Source organism: Lampris incognitus, chromosome 1 (genome assembly GCF_029633865.1).
Source record: "Lampris incognitus isolate fLamInc1 chromosome 1, fLamInc1.hap2, whole genome shotgun sequence".
Classification (NCBI taxonomy): Eukaryota; Metazoa; Chordata; class Actinopteri; order Lampriformes; family Lampridae; genus Lampris; species Lampris incognitus.
The window spans coordinates 153,851,888-153,871,368 of record NC_079211.1 but is presented as its reverse complement, the minus strand read 5'-3'; the positions used below and the strand labels follow the sequence as shown (position 1 = coordinate 153,871,368).

The window sequence follows — 19,481 nt, the reverse complement described above, 5'->3', positions numbered from 1 at the left end:
TCACTGATGAGATGGCACAGGTGCTCATCCAGGCTCTGGTCATCTCCCGGCTGGACTATGGTAACGCCATCCTTGCTGGCGCCCCGGCATCGGCCATCAAACCTCTGGAGCTTGTTCAGAAAGCTGCAGCTTGTCTGGTGTTCAACCACCCTAAGTTCTACCACACAACTCCCCTTCTCATGTCCCTACACTGGCTCCCAGTAGCTGCTCGCACCCAGTTTAAGACTCTGGTGCTAGCCTACAGGGCAGTGAAAGGAACAGCTCCTTCCTATCTCCAGGCCATGGTCAAGCCCTACACCCCTGCCCGACCACTTCACTCTGCTGCCTCGGGACGCCTGGTTGCCCCATCGCTCAGAGGTCCCTGCTGCCAATCGACCCGGTCACGGCTCTTTTCTTTCCTGGCCCCACAGTGGTGGAATGAACTCCCCACTGATGTCAGGACAGCGGAGTCGCTGCCCGTCTTTCGGCGCAGGTTGAAAACTCACCTCTTCAAGAACTACTACCCTGTTACTTGCTCTTAGCACTTATTGTATTCACTCATTAAAGAAAAAAAATCTTTCTTGCACTTTTACTTTAGCACTGGTTTTGCTCTTAGATGCTTGTTTAGAGAGAAGATGCACTTATGACCTCTGATGACTAGTAGTTCTCCTGATTTCCTACATTAAATGATGCACGTATTGTAAGTCGCTTTGGATAAAAGCGTTGGCTAAATGACTGTAATGTAATGAATACTGGCCCATTAGGGATGAGTTGAATGTGCAAAATGGGCCGCTGTACAGAGGGCAGTGCATCGTTATTCCAAAGGCCTTGAGAGCAAAACTGCTCAAACGCATACACATTAGCCACAATGGTGGCAAGGCCTGTTAGAGACGGGCCAGGGATACGCTGTACTGGCCAAACATGAAAGCTGAAATAAAGCACTGAAGGACCCAGCAGAAGGAATCTATGATGTCACATGAGATACCAGCACGTCCATGGCAAACGGTGAGCATGGATATCTACTCATATGCTGGCAAAGACTTTCTTATCCTTGTAGACCATTACTCGGATTACTGGGAAATCGACCAGCTGCCAGATCTATCAGCCAACACGCTCATCACGCGCTGCAAAGCCCAGTTTGCACGTTATGGACAGTGAGACAGAGTGATCACTGATAATGGCCCGCAGTTTGCTTGTGAGCAATTCAGGAGGTTTGCAGCGAGCTGGGCTTTTACCCATGTCACATCCTCACCCCAACATCCGAAATCGAATGGTAAGGCCAAGTCAGCTGTGAAAATAGTAAAGTCTCTCTGCAAGCGAGCAAAACTGGATGGTACAGATGCATGGATGGCCATCCTCCACTGGTGCAACACACCCACAGAGGGGTTAGACAGCAGCCCAGCCCAACGCTTAATGTCACGTAGGCTCAAAACATCTCTGCCAGTCGCGGACAGCTTGCTTCTACCACATGTAGTGATCGGAGTGACAGAGAAGTTGCAGTGGAAACGGCGGATGGCAAAATCAACCTACGACAGATCTGCCAGGGATCTCCCAGCAATGAATGTGGGAGATCATATAACAATGAGGCTTCTACCTTGTGATCGCATGGGACGATGCCTCCAGAAAGTCGCTCCTCGTTCATTCGTGGTGGATGTTGACAGCACACTCTACAGACGTAACCGTGTAGATCTGCGTATAGCAGAGCGCTCAGCCCAAACACAGCACTTGGGAATACCTGAGCAGAGCAGTCCTGACCAGCTGAGACAAGGAATATTTCATGTCAGGGCAAACAAAGTGAGGTGGAAGCTCCTCACACGCCAAGTGCACCGGCGCAAGGACGGTGCTCGACACCAGGAACACCCAGTGGCACAACAGGCCAGGCTTTCTACTCACGTAGTGGCCCCCTGTCATGGCCACCACAAAGACTGAACTTGTGACTTTGAGGTGGCATTGAGAGAACATGGGCACTAGGGTGAAAGCAGATCGCTGCCCTTGCAAAAAGCCCACTCACTCACACATTTACAGTACATACACAAAGAAACTGTTCACAAAAGACTGTTGGACTGGTCCGTGTTCATTGTTTAAACAAAAAAAAACATTGCGATTGTGGAGACAATGCATTATGTAATGCTATGCCATTATGATAAATGTGTAAGTTCAAGTTTATTCACAGAATTGCCTTGCCTATTATTAGTGTGAAATGCAGTACAATTGGTGGGGTGTTTACATGCACCTTGGAGAAGTTGGAGGACATTTTTACATTAAGCACTTGATTACATTTATGTTCCAAAGCTAAAGGAAAGGAGATGTTACTGTTAGGGTTTGTGGAAGACCCAAAGCGCACGACACCAGACAGAGATGGGGTTAGCCGAAAACTGGCGTACTTTATTCCTCACGCGTACAAATAGTCAAACACAGGGAGGCAATGAGTGACAAGAAAAACGGAAAGTCCAAGGGGAAAAACTCGCGGGTAATCCAAAAACGGGAACACGGCAGGATACTAGATAGGATACTAAAACATGAACCAGGGGCTGGGGTGAGTTCGGAGAGAAAAGGACCGTGAGGGAAGAGTAGCCGCTACTGCGAGGAGGTTACATCACGAACTGACAACGGGCGCGTGGGAGGCCACCAAACTTAAGCCCAGCCCTGACGGCTAAGCCCCGCCCTGACGAGCTGATTGGCTGCCGGCGCGGGGTAGGCGGGCCGTAACAGTTACAGGCATGTGAAGTGTGTTAAGTGGTTGCCATAACGATATAGCCGGTATGTGGGGATTTCTGGGATTTTCCATAAAACATAAATCTTCTCCAATTTTCAGCCACATTACCTGTCAACTGAAGGTTGGGTGCTGGATGTAATACTTCCATTTCAACTTCTTTTCCCCACTCTTTGTTGCCATATCCAAGCTCTTTTTTAGTCTTCGTGCTTTACATTCTCCCTCTTTTTCAACCTTTTCCGTCGCTACGTTTCTTGTATTCCAACATCCTGCGGGTCGGTGTGACTTGTCTTTACGTAGAGCTACTCTACAAGGGTCTTGTTACTCTTTGTGGCAGGCTACACAACAGGATGCTTTTACATTTTCTTAATCATGCCCGACTGTGAACTTCATCTTGATCTTTACACTCTTTAAAAGCTCTCAAGAGGGACTTGACCTCCCTGCCTGCCTGCCTTCTCCTCTTTGACTCCGCGTTCAAACCAGTGTTCCTCCCTATAACGGTTGTGCACATCCTTGATGATCCTCGTCCTTTAAAGAGTTGCCACTGGCCTGTAGTGTCACGCCAGGAGCAGGAACTGGGGACCCAAATGCAGACAGAGCAATGCTTTAATGAAGGAATCAAACTTACAACAACTGTAGTGGCAGGCAGGGGGTCAAAAGTCCAAGACAACAGGCAAGGTACAAACAACAAGGAAGGCTCGAGGACAAGGCATGAAGCACCAGGCTAACATAACAATTCGACAGAGACAGGGCAACCAGGAGGAATATAACTGCTGGGCAGCCAATCAGGGACCTGGAAACTGGTGAGCAAACTGACTAAATACACAAGGAGGGAGGAAATAATTAGACACAGGTGGATGACATTAGGGGATAATGGAGATGACGGGCGGAACAGAAAAGGCAGACCGGTGAGCCTTCGAAATAAAACAAGAAACATAACTATGACAGAGCCCCCCCCCCCCCCCAAGGGGTGCATTCCAGACGTCCCAAATGAAGAGACCAGGAGAACCAAGCAGGGTGGGTGGAGATGAATGGTGTAATATTTCTTACTATAAATGAAGAAACTTGGGTTTAACAATTACAAGTATTTATTAAAGTACTGTGACAACATGTGCATCAAGTATCGTTTGGCGTCTTCTTCTGCCGGAATCCTACAGACTACTAAGTTTGTGGCTACTGCCCTCAGGTGGTAAGTATTGGTATAAATATTAGTATTAACTCCTATCACCACATCCCCTTTCCTTTAGATGTAGCTATACACAAACTATTCATCTAGCCTTAGTAGCAACTTCAAACTGTAATAAAAACATTCTTGTCACCCACAAGCATGAACATTTTTTTCAACAGCATAAACAAATATATATATATATATATATATATATATATATATACACTACCGTTCAAAAGTTTGGGATCCCCCAAACAATTTCGTGTTTTCCATGAAAAGTCACACTTATTCACCACCATATGTTGTGAAATGAATAGAAAATAGAGTCAAGACATTGACAAGGTTAGAAATAATGATTTGTATTTGAAATAAGATTTTTTTTACATAAAACTTTGCTTTCGTCAAAGAATCCTCCTTTTGCAGCAATTACAGCATTGCAGACCTTTGGCATTCTAGCTGTTAATTTGTTGAGGTAATCTGGAGAAATTGCACCCCACGCTTCCAGAAGCAGCTCCCACAAGTTGGATTGGTTGGATGGGCACTTCTTTGAGCAGATTGAGTTTCTGGAGCATCACATTTGTGGGGTCAATTAAACGCTCAAAATGGCCAGAAAAAGAGAACTTTCATCTGAAACTCGACAGTCTATTCTTGTTCTTAGAAATGAAGGCTATTCCATGCGAGAAATTGCTAAGAAATTGAAGATTTCCTACACCGGTGTGTACTACTCCCTTCAGAGGACAGCACAAACAGGCTCTAACAGGTACTATTTAATGAAGATGCCAGTTGGGGACCTGTGAGGCGTCTGTTTCTCAAACTAGAGACTCTAATGTACTTATCTTCTTGCTCAGTTGTGCAACGCGGCCTCCCACTTCTTTTTCTACTCTGGTTAGAGCCTGTTTGTGCTGTCCTCTGAAGGGAGTAGTACACACCGGTGTAGGAAATCTTCAATTTCTTAGCAATTTCTCGCATGGAATAGCCTTCATTTCTAAGAACAAGAATAGACTGTCGAGTTTCAGATGAAAGTTCTCTTTTTCTGGCCATTTTGAGCGTTTAATTGACCCCACAAATGTGATGCTCCAGAAACTCAATCTGCTCAAAGAAGTGCCCATCCAACCAATCCAACTTGTGGGAGCTGCTTCTGGAAGCGTGGGGTGCAATTTCTCCAGATTACCTCAACAAATTAACAGCTAGAATGCCAAAGGTCTGCAATGCTGTAATTGCTGCAAATGGAGGATTCTTTGACGAAAGCAAAGTTTGATGTAAAAAAAATCTTATTTCAAATACAAATCATTATTTCTAACCTTGTCAATGTCTTGACTCTATTTTCTATTCATTTCACAACATATGTTGGTGAATAAGTGTGACTTTTCATGGAAAACACAAAATTGTTTGGGTGATCCCAAACTTTTGAACGGTAGTGTATATATATATATATATATATATATATATATATATATATATATATTTAACAGCATAACCAGGTTCCTTTCCCTAAGTGTTCATGTTTGATTTCAATCTTTCTTTCAAGACACTCACAAGGATACCGTTCAGCTTTTTTCTTTTTTTACATTACAGATTCAACCGGTCAGGTGCTTTGACCTTGCGTGTGGATCTTCTCAGCACAGGTGAGTGTTCAGGTGAGTGTGCAGGTGACGTGTGTCTCTGCTCAGCTGGTGGTTCAGCGGATGCAGTGCAGGTTGGATCTTCTTCATTTGTTTGTTCTTGCAGTGTCTCTTGTGTTTTCAGCAAGCGCCTTCGGTTCCTCCTCAGGATTTGACCATCCTCTGTTCTGACTATGTAGGATCTTGGACTTACTTCCTCCAGAACAGTAGCTTTCTTATTCCAGCTGTTGGAATCTTCGAGTCTCACTGTGTCATGTCTTGCCAGTGGCACTAAGCTTCTTGATGACTTGTCATAGTTTGCTTTTTATCTCTTTTGCAGATGCTTTTGTTTCTGATTCACCTATTTGTGCTTCTTTTGCTCTTCAGTGCAGGGAAGCGTGGTGTGTAGCCTACGTCCCATCAGAATCTCAGCACGAGACTTGTCATGTTCAAGCGGTGAAGCTCGGTAATTCAACAGAGCTAGATATGGATCTGAGTGGCTGTCTTGTGCTTTCTTGAGCAGCTGTTTGACTATGTGAACTCCTTTTTCTGCTTTACCATTTGACTGGGCATACAGGGGGCTTGAGGTCACATGTCGAAAGTCATATTCTTTGGTGAAGTCCTGGAACTCTTTGCTGCTGTAGCATGGTCCATTGTCACTGTAGACAATCTGTGGGATTCCATGTCTTGCAGATATTGACTTCATGTGTTTAACCACACAAGTAGCAGATATGCTGGGAAGCAGCGCCATTTCTGGATAATTTGACAAGTAGTCGATCACCAGAAGGTAATTCTTTCCATCCAGGTGAAACAGGTCAGTCCCAACTTTCTGCCACGGCTCGTCTGGTAGGTCTGTGATTGCCATTGGCTCTTTTGGCTGTTTTGCGTGATACTTCAGACAGGTCTTATAGCTTGAGACCAGCCTATCGATGTCTGCATTGATTCCTGGCCAATAAACGGCTGTTCTGGCCCTTCTGTTGCATTTTTCCATACTGAGGTGCCCCTCATGCAGCCTTTTCAGCATCTCCGGTCTCAGTGACTGAGGAATGACAATTCTGTTTTTTCTGAGTAGAAGGCCATTGACGACGCTCAGCTCAGCTCTGATGTTGTAATACTTTTGACATTCACCTCTAATCCAACCCTCATTCAGATTCTTGATGACTTTCTGTAGGCCTGTGTCCTTTTCTGTTTCAGCTGCAATCTGCTTGGATTTCCTGTCAGACATGGGTAGTGATTCAGTAATCAGGTTCACGTGGAGAGTCACATCCATCTCTGTGGAGCTCCCACTGCATGCTTCACTCATGTGTCGTCGCCCTGGACAAAGCATCAGCAAGCACAATGTGCTTACCCAGTGTGCAGATCAGGTCGAAATCATAGTGTTGTAGCTTCATCATCAGTCTTTGAATTCGTGGTGACATCTCGCTGAGGTTTTTCTTGATGATGGCTATTAACGGCTTGTGGTCTGTCTCTGCCATGAACTTTGGTAAGCCATAGACATAACTGTGGAATTTTTCAAAGCCATATACCAGTCCCAAACACTCCTTTTCAATTTGTGCATAGCGACATTCAGCCATGGACATTGTTCTTGATGTGTAAGCGACTGGCCTCCATTGTTCTCCATCAGCCTGTAGTAACACTGCTCCAATCCCATTTTTCGATGCATCAGTGGATATTTTTATCTTTTTGGACGGGTCAAAGAACGTCAGCACTGGTTCTGTTGTGAGAGTGGTTTTCAGTCGTGTCCATTCCTTTTCATGATCCTCAGTCCACTTGAACTCAGTTCTGTCATGCAACAGCCCTCTCAGGTGCACAGTTTTTGAGGACAGGTTTGGTATGAATTTGCCGATGAAATTGAACATTCCCAGCACTCTCAGCACACCTTTTTTATCCTCGGGCCTGGACAGCTCCAGTATTGCTATCACCTGTCTCCACACCTGTTTCTGACAGCTTGTCTCCCAGAAAGGTGATTTCGTTCACATCAAACTGACATCTTGTTCTGCTCAGCTTTAGTCCATACTTCTGGATGCTTTGGGGGCACTTTGATGAGTCTCTCATTGTGCTGCTCCCAGTGTGGATCCCCATAGCACGATGTCATCCACATACACACGTACCCCGTTAATACCTTCTATGATGTGCTCCATGGTCCTGTGGACCCCTTCGGGAGCTTCCAAAGAGATTCCAAAAGCCAGCCTTTGGAAAGAGTAGCAGCCAAACGGTGTATTGAATGTACAGGACTTTGTGCTATCCTCATGTAGTTTTATCTGCCAAAAGCCCTGGGATGCATCCAGCTTGTGAAGAACTTTGCACCAGCCATCTCACTTGTTATTTCCTCTCTGGTTGGAATTTGGTAATGTTCCCTCTTTATGTTGGCATTCAGGTCTTTCGGATCCATGCACATATGTGGGTCGCCGTTCTGTTTCTTAACACACACCGTCGAATTCTCCCACTCTGTGGGCTCCTCCACCTTTTTTATGACCCCCGGTGACGTCATTCGGTCGAGTTCTTGTTTCAGCTTGTCTCGTAGAGGTGCTGGAGCCCGCCTGGGAGCATGAACGACTGGCTGTGCATAATCTTGTAGGTGAATGGTAAGACACCAAACCCTTTGTAGCTGTCTGGATACTGATCCACTATTGACTCTATGCTGTTCTGTGTGCTGACATTGATGAGGTACACCCTCTTGACTAAGCCTAGATTTTCACATGCCTGGTCACCTAGCAGTGAGTCGTGTCCCTCTGGAACTACTACAAACATGATGTTGTGTTTTCTTCCTTTAACTCTCACCTTGAGTCTGCATGTGCCTTTGGTGTTGATGAGCTGTCCATTGTAGGCTTTGAGTGGAATAGAATTTGGACGAATGCGTGGCTTTACCTTCATGGCTTTGATGTCGAGCTCATTCATCGGGTTAGCCTTTGCTCCTGTGTCCGGCTTGAGATGAATGACAGCTCCGTTTATATGCAATGGAACAGTCCACTTGTTCTGCTCAACTCTGTTCACACTTGACTGTTCAGTCCCTTTAGGCGTGACATCTTCCTGCGCTGCCATTCCCACGAAGAATGAATCAGAGAGATCAGTTTCTTCCACTGCATGCACACGTTCACCGTGGCTTTGTTTCCCCTTGGAAAAGCATTGTTTCGCGTAGTGATTCTGTCCTTTACATTTATTACAGACTTTGCCATAAGCTGGGCATTGTTTTGGTGCATGTCGAGTGCCACATCTTTTACAATTAAAAGTCTCTAAGCCCTTTTGTTGTTTCGACTGCCATAATGATCTCTGGTTCTGTGCCCGTGCAGGCACAGTGGCTATCGCTGCAATGCAGGGCTACCTCACTAGCATGGCATATCCTCACAGCGCCATTTAAGGTTAAGTCCGTTTCTCGTAGTAATCTCTCTCCCAATTTCTTGTCATTAATGCCAAACACTAATTGATCCCGGATCATTGAATCATGCAGCTCTCCAACATTGCACGTCTTAGCTTTCAATTTCAAGTCTGTCAAAAAAATGTCAACGCTCTCACCATTTTGCTGCGTGCGCATGCGAAACACGTACCGTTCGAATGTCTCGTTTTTCTTTGGCCAACAATGTTCATCAAACTTCTTGACAACTTCGACGAGCGTGTCCTTATCCAATGCTTGAGGTCCCGCGACGGTAAGTAGCAGTGCAGTCTTCCGTGCGTCCGGTTTGTCATCCAGTCCGAGGGCTTGTAGGTGCAGCATGAATCGTTGTTTGAACGTCCGCCACTCGTAGTCCACATTTCCAGTCCAATTCACAGCGTCAGGCGGCTTCAAACTTTCCATGACGGCTGTCTCTGGACCACTCCTGGTACCATGTAATGTTTCTTATTATAAATGAAGAAACTTGGGTTTAACAATTACAACTATTTATTAAAGTACTGTCACAACTCAGCAAACATGTGCATCAAGTAGCGTGTGGCGTCTTCTTCTGCTGGATTCCTACAGACTATTAAGTTTGTGGCTACTGCCCTCAGGTGGTAAGTATTGGTATAAATATTATACCAACAGGCTCGGTAGCACTTGGCTAACGGGTCGTACCCTTTAGTCGACTGGTTTAGGTTGTCGCCCGTGGTGCAAGAGATACGGGTTCACGCCCTGGCTGTGGCGACAGTTCCCGGGCTGCCCCCCTGAATTCGCTGCATTGGTGTCAGAAGTGGGATGGTGAGATCGTGAAGGACCGTGAGGCCATCGGAAGCGTTTTCTGACACCAATGCAGCGAATTCGGGGGGCAGCTCGGCCGGACCGTCACAGCCGGGACGCGAACTCGGTTTTCCCGCACCACGGGCGACAACGTTAACCAGTTGACTAAAGGGTCTGACCAGTTAGCCAAGGGCTACCGACCCTGTGCATCCGTGATCGTTACAGTGTTGTAATGTGCACGGATAAGTAGACACGTTAGCCCTTGGCTAACTGGTCGGACCCTTTAGTTGACTGGTTAACGCTGTCGCTTGCGGTGTGTGAGATACGGGTTCGCGTCCCGGCTGTAGCGACAGTGCCCGCAGCTGCCCCCCGAATTCGTTACATTGGTATCAGAAGTGGGATGGTGAGACCGTGAGGTCATTGGAAGCACGTGCGCCCAGAGGCATGAGGGAGCTGATATGCTGAAGCGCGGGGATGCGCATCCCGAAGGAGGGGTGTAGTGTAACGTGCACGGATAAGTAGACACGTTAGCCCTTGGCTAACGGGTCGGACCCTTTAGTCGACTGGTTAACGTTGTCGCTTGCAGTGTGGGAGATATGGGTTTGCGTCCCGGCTGTGGCGATGGTGCCCGCGGCTGCCGTCCGCCCCCCGAATTCGCTACAGTATTAACTCCTATCACCACAATTGGGGCCAGGGATCTCAGGTGGATGGCCTGAGGGCAGGACTGAGGGATGCAAGACTGAAGGGCAGAGCCTCTCTGGCAGACGGGCAGGAGGATATGACCTGGAGACCAGTGACATTGGCGGGATTGCTCAGGAGGCCACAGGAAACAGAGCTGGAACCAGGCAACCTCAAAAGCCACATGGAAGAGCCAACCAAGAACCCAAAGACCCCACTGCTTCGGGCAGCTGGAGGTTGGGTTAGTCGGCGGCAAAGACAATCATCTGATAATCTGGGAACTTTGACTCTGGGTAGGTGAAGACGGCCACCTGCTGGAGATCAGGCAGGGCATTGGCAAGGTCGTCTGGAGGCTCAGGATTGAGATCAGGCCAGGCGTCAGCAGGAACAGGCCGACCTCTCTGCAACAGGAAGGATCTCCATAGTGTAGAGCTGGGCAGCGAAGACGCTGGGATGCAGAGCAGTACATACTGACAGGTCGGCTGGGGCGGCCAGTGGCACAGAAACAAGTGGAAAGCATCAGCCGGTGTGGCCGGTGACTGGTAGACAGACTGGGTGTTGGCCAGGGGACAGGAGGCTGGCTGGAGCTGACTGGACAGGCTCCAGAACAGACTGGTCTGGTTGCAACATAGCCCAATGAAACACTGGGTTTCCTGCCACGAAGCTTGGCGGAAACTACACGGACCCCCCCGGGCCAGGCGGGTTCCCCAGAAAGGGTTTAGGGCTGGAGACGGCTCAGTACCATAAATAGACTGGTGGTTCACCGACTGGTAGACAGGCTGGTGGCTGGTAGACCCAACGCTAGCAGACTGGGAGACAGGATGATGGCTAGCAGGCCCAACACAAGCAGACCAGGTAAACCCTGGCCGGAGGCTAGTCTCACCAGACACAGGCTTTGAAACAAGCTTATGTAGTCCCCGAAAACATGAACCATCCGCTGGGTCCATATTTGATCAGATTTTACTGTCGTGCCAGGAGCAGGAACTGGGACCCAAACACAGACAGCAGAGACAGACTGGGATATAGCAATGCTTTAATGGAGGAATCAAACTTGCTTACAACAACTGGAGCAGGGGGTCAAAAGTCCAAGACAACAGGCAAGGTGCAAACAACAGGGCAACAAGGGGGAACATAACTGCTGGACAGCCAATTAGGGAATGGGGAACAAGTGAGCAAACTGACTAAATACACAAGGAGAGGGAAGATAATTAGAGACAGGTGGATGACATTAGGGGATAATGGAGATGACAGGGGTGGAACAGAAAAGGCAGACCGGTGAGCCTCAAAATAAAACAGGAAACACAGATAACTATGACACAGACTGCGGAGTCCTGGCCTGAGTACATCTGTCGCCATCTTACAATGCTGTGATTGCAAACATTCCCAAATCCTCTGTGAATAGTACACATGGCTATTGTAACTCTAGCTAATGGTCACTGTAATTTGCATATTAACAAACCGATCGTTGGTGTGGGTCGTTATGCCACTGTGTGTGGTTTATAAGGGTGGGGACACCTGCAGGAAGTGACTGGGAAAGTGACGAAACGTTTCTCCTAATAAACGTTTTGTCCTGATGAACTGATTCAACTCTCTGTTATTGCCATTGAGCATGCATCAAGACAATAATCATATTTGTCTGTTTGTTTGTTATACCTTATTTTTCTTTCTATAATATTGTAGCGAATTCGGGGGAGCGGTTAGCGATGGCTCCTGGGGTGCGGGCGATACGGGTTCGCGTCTCGGCCGCGGCAGTTCCTGTGGTTCCCCCCCGAATTCGCTACATTGGTGTCAGAAGTGGGATGGGGAGACCGTAAGGCCATCGGAAGCATATGCGCCCAGAGGTGTGAAGGAGCTGATATGCTGAAGCGCGGGGACGGGCTTCCCGAAGGAGGGGGTAGTGTAACATGCATGGATAAGTAAACACGTTGGTCCTTGTCTAACGGGCCGGGCTCTTTAGTCGACTGGTTAACGTTGTCGCTTGCGGACTCGGGGACACGGGTTCACGTCCCGGCTGGGGCGATGGTCTCCAAGACTGCCCCCCGAATTCAATACACCGTGCACACTGTGTTATGATTGAATACATTCATAAGACATCTGCCCTATGTTGTTAACATAAATACTGGAGTAAACATACTGGTATAAATGTAAAGGGTCACTAATGCACCTAACGCTGGCGGCCAATCGCCGTTAAACAGAGGCGTGTGCAGGTAAAGTCGTTTAGTCTAGTGAGCCTCAGCCTCTCCCCACGGGGAGCACAGTTCATCTCACCAAGTCCTTGTCCGGTACACATGTAAGTAAATTGCAACCCGGCCACATAACTTGCAAAATATGAGTAAAAGATGGAGCCGTGCACGAGAGGGAAGGGTACCAGCTCTGTCCCACGCCACGTGGCGAAAGCCACGGTTATTTCCACACGCTGCACATGTGATGCAGTACGCAATGTAACTTAGCACGTATGTACATATCAATAACGTCCTATTGTTGCGCTAGATTTATAATTATTATCAACGGGGGACTTTCTTCAGCAAGCGGCGCAGTGAGCCCGCGGGGAGCGGACATGCGCAGTGCCTCTCTCGACCGGTTACTGGTTTCCCTCCTTTCATGACGGCCGTCAGCGCGCCGTCACGCCATCACAGCTGTACTTCTGGTTGTGCTGCGTGCTTCATTTCCCCTTCAAAGTAAAAGGTACGCGACGGTCCCGCTGAGTGGGTCTGCTGTTAAATCTTGCTGTCATTTTTAGGAGTTGTACTTTTCAATCATTTGTTTTGTTTTTTAATATGTATTATTCCTTGCATTCTGCTGTCTAGGTGTGTACATACACACACACACACACACACACACACACACACACACACACACACACACACACACACACACACACACACGCAGCTTGAAGTGTACACGGCATTGTTTGGGCGAAGGTGTTTAAAGAGAGAGACGGAGAGGGGTCGCTTTTACCGGGTTCACCAGGGGGCACAGTGTAACCTCATGTAACTTGATTGATCCAGGTTAACAGATCAGAGCCCAGCACCTTGACACGGGGCTGACAGATAAGATGGCTGAATCTAACGAGGAAGGCATCATGGCCTGTGTCTCATCACTTCTGGTCCTCACCAACCGCGATGTACGACAGCAGACTAAACAGTAACGAACCAGTGGACCGGGTTCTCTGGGTACACAGCGTGGCAGCAGGCGTGTGAGGGAATGATGTTAGTGGAAGAGCCATTTCCCTTTGTCCATACCGATGGGATCAACAGCAGCACCAATACCACCGTTATTATTATAGTGAAATCTATAGACTGCCTGTCACTGCTCACGTGGCTACACAGCAGAAAGACAACGCGTCTGTGTATTTGATATTTATTCGGTCATTCATCATATACAGTCACTTGTTTTCTTACATTTTAATTTGATCCAGTTGAGCAAATTTCGAAATTATATTGTGCAAAACATGAAAAAGACCAAGACTGTACAATGTATTTTCTTCTTGTTGTAATTGGCATAGCAACAGTTTTGTTTCCCCAGATTTGCCCCCTCCCTGCTTTTATGCTGAAAATACTTAACCGGAAGTTCCTGCGCTACTCCCGATAGCTTCACGCAGGCTCCCTCTGCGCCCTGCATCCTCCACCCTGACCACAGCCTGCCTGCCTGCCTGCCACACGTTAGCGGCGCGGCTTATTCTCGACTAGCATAACGCGGACTCTCATCTATTTTAGCTATCTGAGTAATGTAGGATGGCGTCTACTTTTGGGAAGATTGTCGTCGGTACCTACGTGGAAATAAAACGGAGTGATGGTAAGTGATGTCCGCTCCCCCCCCCTCCTCCTCCTCCTCCCTGCTCCCTGCAAGTTGTCGGAGGATCTTTGTTGCTGCGCCGCCGCCGCCGCTGCCGCTTCCGCCGAATACGGCAACGGCCGTCGTGGACTGCGGCGCGTCATGTTAGCCGAAGGCTAGCTAGCGGTAGCATTGGCTAACGTCAGGGCGGAGTACTTGACTCCAGCCAGGGCGTTTGAATGAGTCCACACCCTTTGTTACCGAGCTGGCGAACGGAAGACCCACGCAGCAGCGGCGGTCCTGGAGCGGTGCGGATCAAGGACACAGGGGCTCATTCACCGCCGCCTGCTATGTCGGCTCTCGCTCCACGCAAGCTATGATCAAGCGCCGCTAGCTAGCCAGCTGACCTAGTTTGCTAACCAAGAAACCGTTATAGCTGGCGGGAGTAGCAGATTAGCTAATGCTACCGGCTTCAGCTCGGCAGCAGGCAGCAGGACACGGGGCGCCGTCTACGTAGCGGATGAATAGGCTTGCCGTTGCGGCTGCATCATTTGCCCCGCAAACACATGGCAGCCTACCGCACACAGTTTAGCCAGGGGAGTCCCTAAACGCAAGACGCATTGTGTTTTATTATGCTGCTGGACATGAATTGATAATGCGGTAGACGTACTTGCACAATTTAGACATGTACATACATTTCTAAATCACATTGGTTTTGTAAATCATCGAGAACAGCATGAGAGATGCTGGGAATGAAGGCATTCTTTACCATCACAGACGTACTACCAAAAATACCACAGGCCAAAGTAGCCAAAGGTCAAGAAAGCAAAGTAATAAGTGAGCCAGCATTGGCATAACCTATTTCAGAAGTCTTGCTCATCAAATAAGACACTTATGGATGGGAGACACCAAAACTCTTGTTTTACTCTGATATCATTAGAAGGGGACGATAAGACACTGGGTGGCTGTGTGTATAACTCATGCATCTGTATATCAGCTGTATATCGCTGGGTTGTTCCAACTCTGCCTCAGACTCAGGTTGCCAAAGCTTTGCTCCAAAACAGTACACATCATGCCTGCTGGCACCTCATGATTTAGCTACGTCCTGAGGGTGAGGATGTGGTAATACCTGTTGTGTTGTGGTGGTGGTCTTATCTGCACTGACTCACATTTGCCAGGAGAGGAGAGAGAAGGACACAGCCTTGAGAAGGAAGTGGTTCTACTCATCCATTTCCAGCTGGTTGGTGTTCTGTCCTGAGAAGGGATTGCCCTCGCTCTGGGTGGTAGAGGGGAGGAGGGGAAGGCAAGCCAGAGTCAAGCTATTAACCACCACCCCATCTGTTGCAGCTCCCTTGGTTCTGCCAGGGCTCTTCCCATGGTCTCTAGCTATCTGTCTGTCTGCCTGTCCTGTGCCAGTGCTGGCATATAAGAGCAAGGACTGACAGGCAGACTTTTTATTTGGGGCCTAGCACTTGTTTAGAAGAGGACTTGTAGTCATTAGTCACTGTATCTCCCCAGCCCCCTGTGGTGTTCCTGCCCTCTTTGAGTGGAATGAAAGTTACCCTCTAATCTTGATCTTGGATTATCTGCTGTGTTATTGTGCATCCATTTTTGTTTGAAATGAAATCTGACTGTAGTATGTAGTAAGTAGAGTCATTAAGAGAGATTTTGGGGCCAACTATCAGCTTAGTGGTTACGGATTGTATATTTCTTTTCCATTTCATCATTGTGAAAGTGTTGGTGAGATGATCATCTTTATTGTTGTAGTGCTTTGGGGGTTTTGTCCCCATCTCCTCCAGCATATTCATTCCAGTCAGGTTTCACTCTAAAAGTGTGTCACATGAGACAATACCGTATTTCCCGGACTACAAGTCGCACCAGAGTACAAGTCGCACTCTGCAAAAACATGTTGTTGCAAGGAAAAAACATTAGTCGCTTCAGTGCACAATTTATGTGGTGGTACAGTAGTGATACGTGGGTCAGGGGTTTTTAATGTCTGCACCCACCCGACCTGTTATGAAAGCCAAGTCGCACTGCTCGGCCTGCTAAGCTAATATATGCATTAATCAACCACCCAAACCTGACCCGCAAACCTTGAAATTTAGCCCAGGTTAGCAAACTGAGCAGTGTTGTACTACTTCGTTTTTTGGGCTATTTGTCCAGTGGGGGGGGGGGGTCGATTCTTAGATGCATCGAGATTCTCTCATAAAAGATTGTCTCGATGCAGAAAACTCATTCATTCATTATCCAAACCACTTATCCTTACTCAGGATCGCGGGGATGCTGGGCGGCAGGCAGGGACACCCTGGACAGGCAGCCAGACCATCGCAGGGCCAACACTCATCCACACCTAGGGACAATTTAAATGAATTTGCAGTAAACTCAATAATTGGAAATTTAAAGCTCAGTTCTTGACTGGGCTGTACGCTCCTTACGGCTGCCGCTGAACCAGCTAGATCAGCGGTGGCTAACCATGTGCCATGGAGAGCCATGTGTGTGCAGGTTTTCATTCCAGCCCGACTCCGCACCAGGTGATTTCACTGATACATTCTTCCTCTTTGGTTGAAAGGTTGCTAATCAGTGAAATCAGCTGGTGTGGAGTCCCGCTGGGATGAAAATCTGCATACACATGGCTCTCCATGGCACATGGTTAGCCACCCCTGAACTGGATAGTGAAACACAACGGACGTAAAACATTTGCATCGTGTTTACCTTCTTAGCTAGGCTACTTCAGTTTTGGTAAGGATGGTTGAGCGCGGGCAACCGAAGTTGGATCCAAGCCGACCGGCACCCTCTGGCTTAAAAGCCAGCTTGTGGAAGCATTTTTGCTTCTCTGAAGTTGAAGAGAAAAGGGACCTGGACAGAGCCACACTGTGTGCAAGTTGTGTTTAAGTAAAATATTTTGGGAACACAACAAACATGAGAAGCCGTATTTCACATTTCCACTCGGAGTTGGAGGAAAAACAGCCGGTTGTAGTTACTGCCAACCAGAGAACAATTGAACAAGTGATATCAAAGCTAACAATAGATGGCAAACAGATAAATAAATGCAAAGTGGAACATACGAAGGGATCTTCCTACTTACACAGTGGCGTTTTGAACCTACAAAAAATGTCCTGTGATGACCTGGTGGCCTGTCCAGAGTGTGTCCCCGCCTGCCGCCCAGTGACTGCTGGGATAGGCTCCAGCATCCCTGCAACCCTGAGAGCAGGACAAGCGGTTTGGGTAATGGATGGCTGGATGGATATCAACGCTTCCACCGAACTCGGAAAGGGCGAAGCGAATCACAGAGTCGATCGCAACTTTTATTGCCAATGATTTGCGCCCCTATTCAGCCATTGAGAACCAGGGTTTTCACGCTATTCTGCACACTTTTGAGCCAAGATACAACATCCCATCTCGACGTTTCTTCACCGACGGCAATACCCACACTAAAACAAAACCAACACCAAAGTCCTGGAATCACTGAGGAAAGCGGGTAGGATAGCAATAACATGCCATGCGTGGACATCCACTGCCACAGAATGTTATGTCACCATAACTGCACTTTATTACCGATGACTGGCGGCTGGTGTCTCACATGCAGGAAATGTAGTTACTGCACAGCCCAGCATGTAGACCAGCTCAATGTAGTTACTGCACAGCCCAGCATGTAGACCAGCTCAATGTAGTTACTGCACAGCCCAGCATGTAGACCAGCTCAATGTAGTTACTGCACAGCCCAGCACGTAGACCAGCTCGATGTAGTTACTGCACAGCCCAGCATGTAGACCAGCTCAATGTAGTTACTGCACAGCCCAGCACGTAGACCAGCTCGATGTAGTTACTGCACAGCCCAGCACGTAGACCAGCTCGATGGAGTTACTGCACAGCCCAGCATGTAGACCAGCTCGATGGAGTTACTGCACAGCCCAGCATGTAGACCAGCTCGATGGAGTTACTGCACAGCCCAGCATGTAGACCAGCTCGATGGAGTTACTGCACAGCCCAGCATGTAGACCAGCTCGATGGAGTTACTGCACAGCTCAGCATGTAGACCAGCTCGATGGAGTTACTGCACAGCCCAGCATGTAGACCAGCTCGATGGAGTTACTGCACAGCTCAGCATGTAGACCAGCTCGATGGAGTTACTGCACAGCCCAGCATGTAGACCAGCTCCTGTTCTTAGACTAAAACTTACACATCTCAGCATCACCAGCCAAGCACATGTGCTGTGTTGTACTTTCATGGTATCATTGTGGCCTATTGTTTGTATTTTCTCCATTATTTATTGTTTTACCACATATTCCACAGAAAGCAATGGTTTTGTATGAGAGCTGGTACACAATTCTATGTTTTCGTATGACAGCTGGTTTTGATTTTAATATACAGCACTTTTTTTTTTTTTTGTCTGAGGGATTGTGTGCTCATTGCCCATAGCTGGAGGATGTGGGTTGAAGTCTTTATTATTTATGTGTGAATGAGGGCGGCTTTTTATGTTATCAAGTGATCGCTGAAGTCTTGTTGAAGCCTGTGTTCATGTACAACAAGGATGCTGCTACAGGCAAACTTGTGTTTCTTTTCTTGGTTCTTTGCATGCTGGGAAACGTGGCCTTTCAGCTGACGGTCTCTTCTGTTTGTTACTTTAGTAATAGAAGATCATGGAAGTCAGTTCATCTGTTTAATTATGGATCATTACAAATGTGCTGTGTTTTAAAAGTAGCAAGTAGTCACACAGTGGGAAAAAAATAAGCATGTGTAGAAATCAAAAATGTTGATGCATCAATAATCATTTTATAATAGTCATTTTATAATCGCATCGTACCCTCTGAATTGGAATCGAATCGTGAGGTGCCTGAGATTCCCACCCCTATTGCCCTGCATCCATCCATCATCCAAACCGCTTATCCTGCTGTCAGGGTCGCGGGATGCTGGAGTCTATCCCAGCAACCATTGGGCGGCAGGTGAGGAGACACCCTGGACAGGCCGCCAGGCCATCACAGGGCCGACACCTGACCTACATGTGTTTGGACTGTGGGAGGAAACCGGATCATCCGGAGGAAACCCACACAGACACGGGGAGAACAGGCAAACTCCACACAGAGGATGACCCGGGACGACCCCCAAGGTTGGATTACCCCGGGGCTCGAACCAGGACGTTGCTGTGAGGCGACCGTGCTAACCACTGTGCCACTGTGCTGCCCATTGCCCAGCATAATACACTGATTTTAAGGCATAGCCTGTTGTGTCTTGGCCTCACAGCACCTGGGTCTAGGCTGTTAAATTAAAACAGATGAATTGTTCCAAGCTGTGTTCTTTATTGTTGAATGGCAGCAACACAAGTAACCCTTCATTAAAGACATGGACTCTATCGCTCTCTCACGCACACACACGCCTCTTCTTTCTGACCAAGAAAGAGTTGTGGCGGAGTAAACAAAA

General features: G+C 47.8%; 1 protein-coding gene across 2 annotated transcripts in view; it reads left to right on the top strand.

The window, feature by feature from the left end:
* The first annotated feature begins 13,924 nt into the window (after positions 1–13,924).
* The window catches only part of kif2a (kinesin family member 2a), a 54,781-nt gene continuing 49,224 nt past the window's right edge, over positions 13,925–19,481 (top strand). For both annotated transcript variants that reach the window (XM_056287152.1, XM_056287143.1), the window contains exon 1: positions 13,925–14,084. In XM_056287152.1, the coding sequence (XP_056143127.1) occupies positions 14,024–14,084 (61 nt within the window). In that variant the 5' untranslated portion in view covers positions 13,925–14,023. The remainder of the gene's footprint in view (positions 14,085–19,481) is intronic.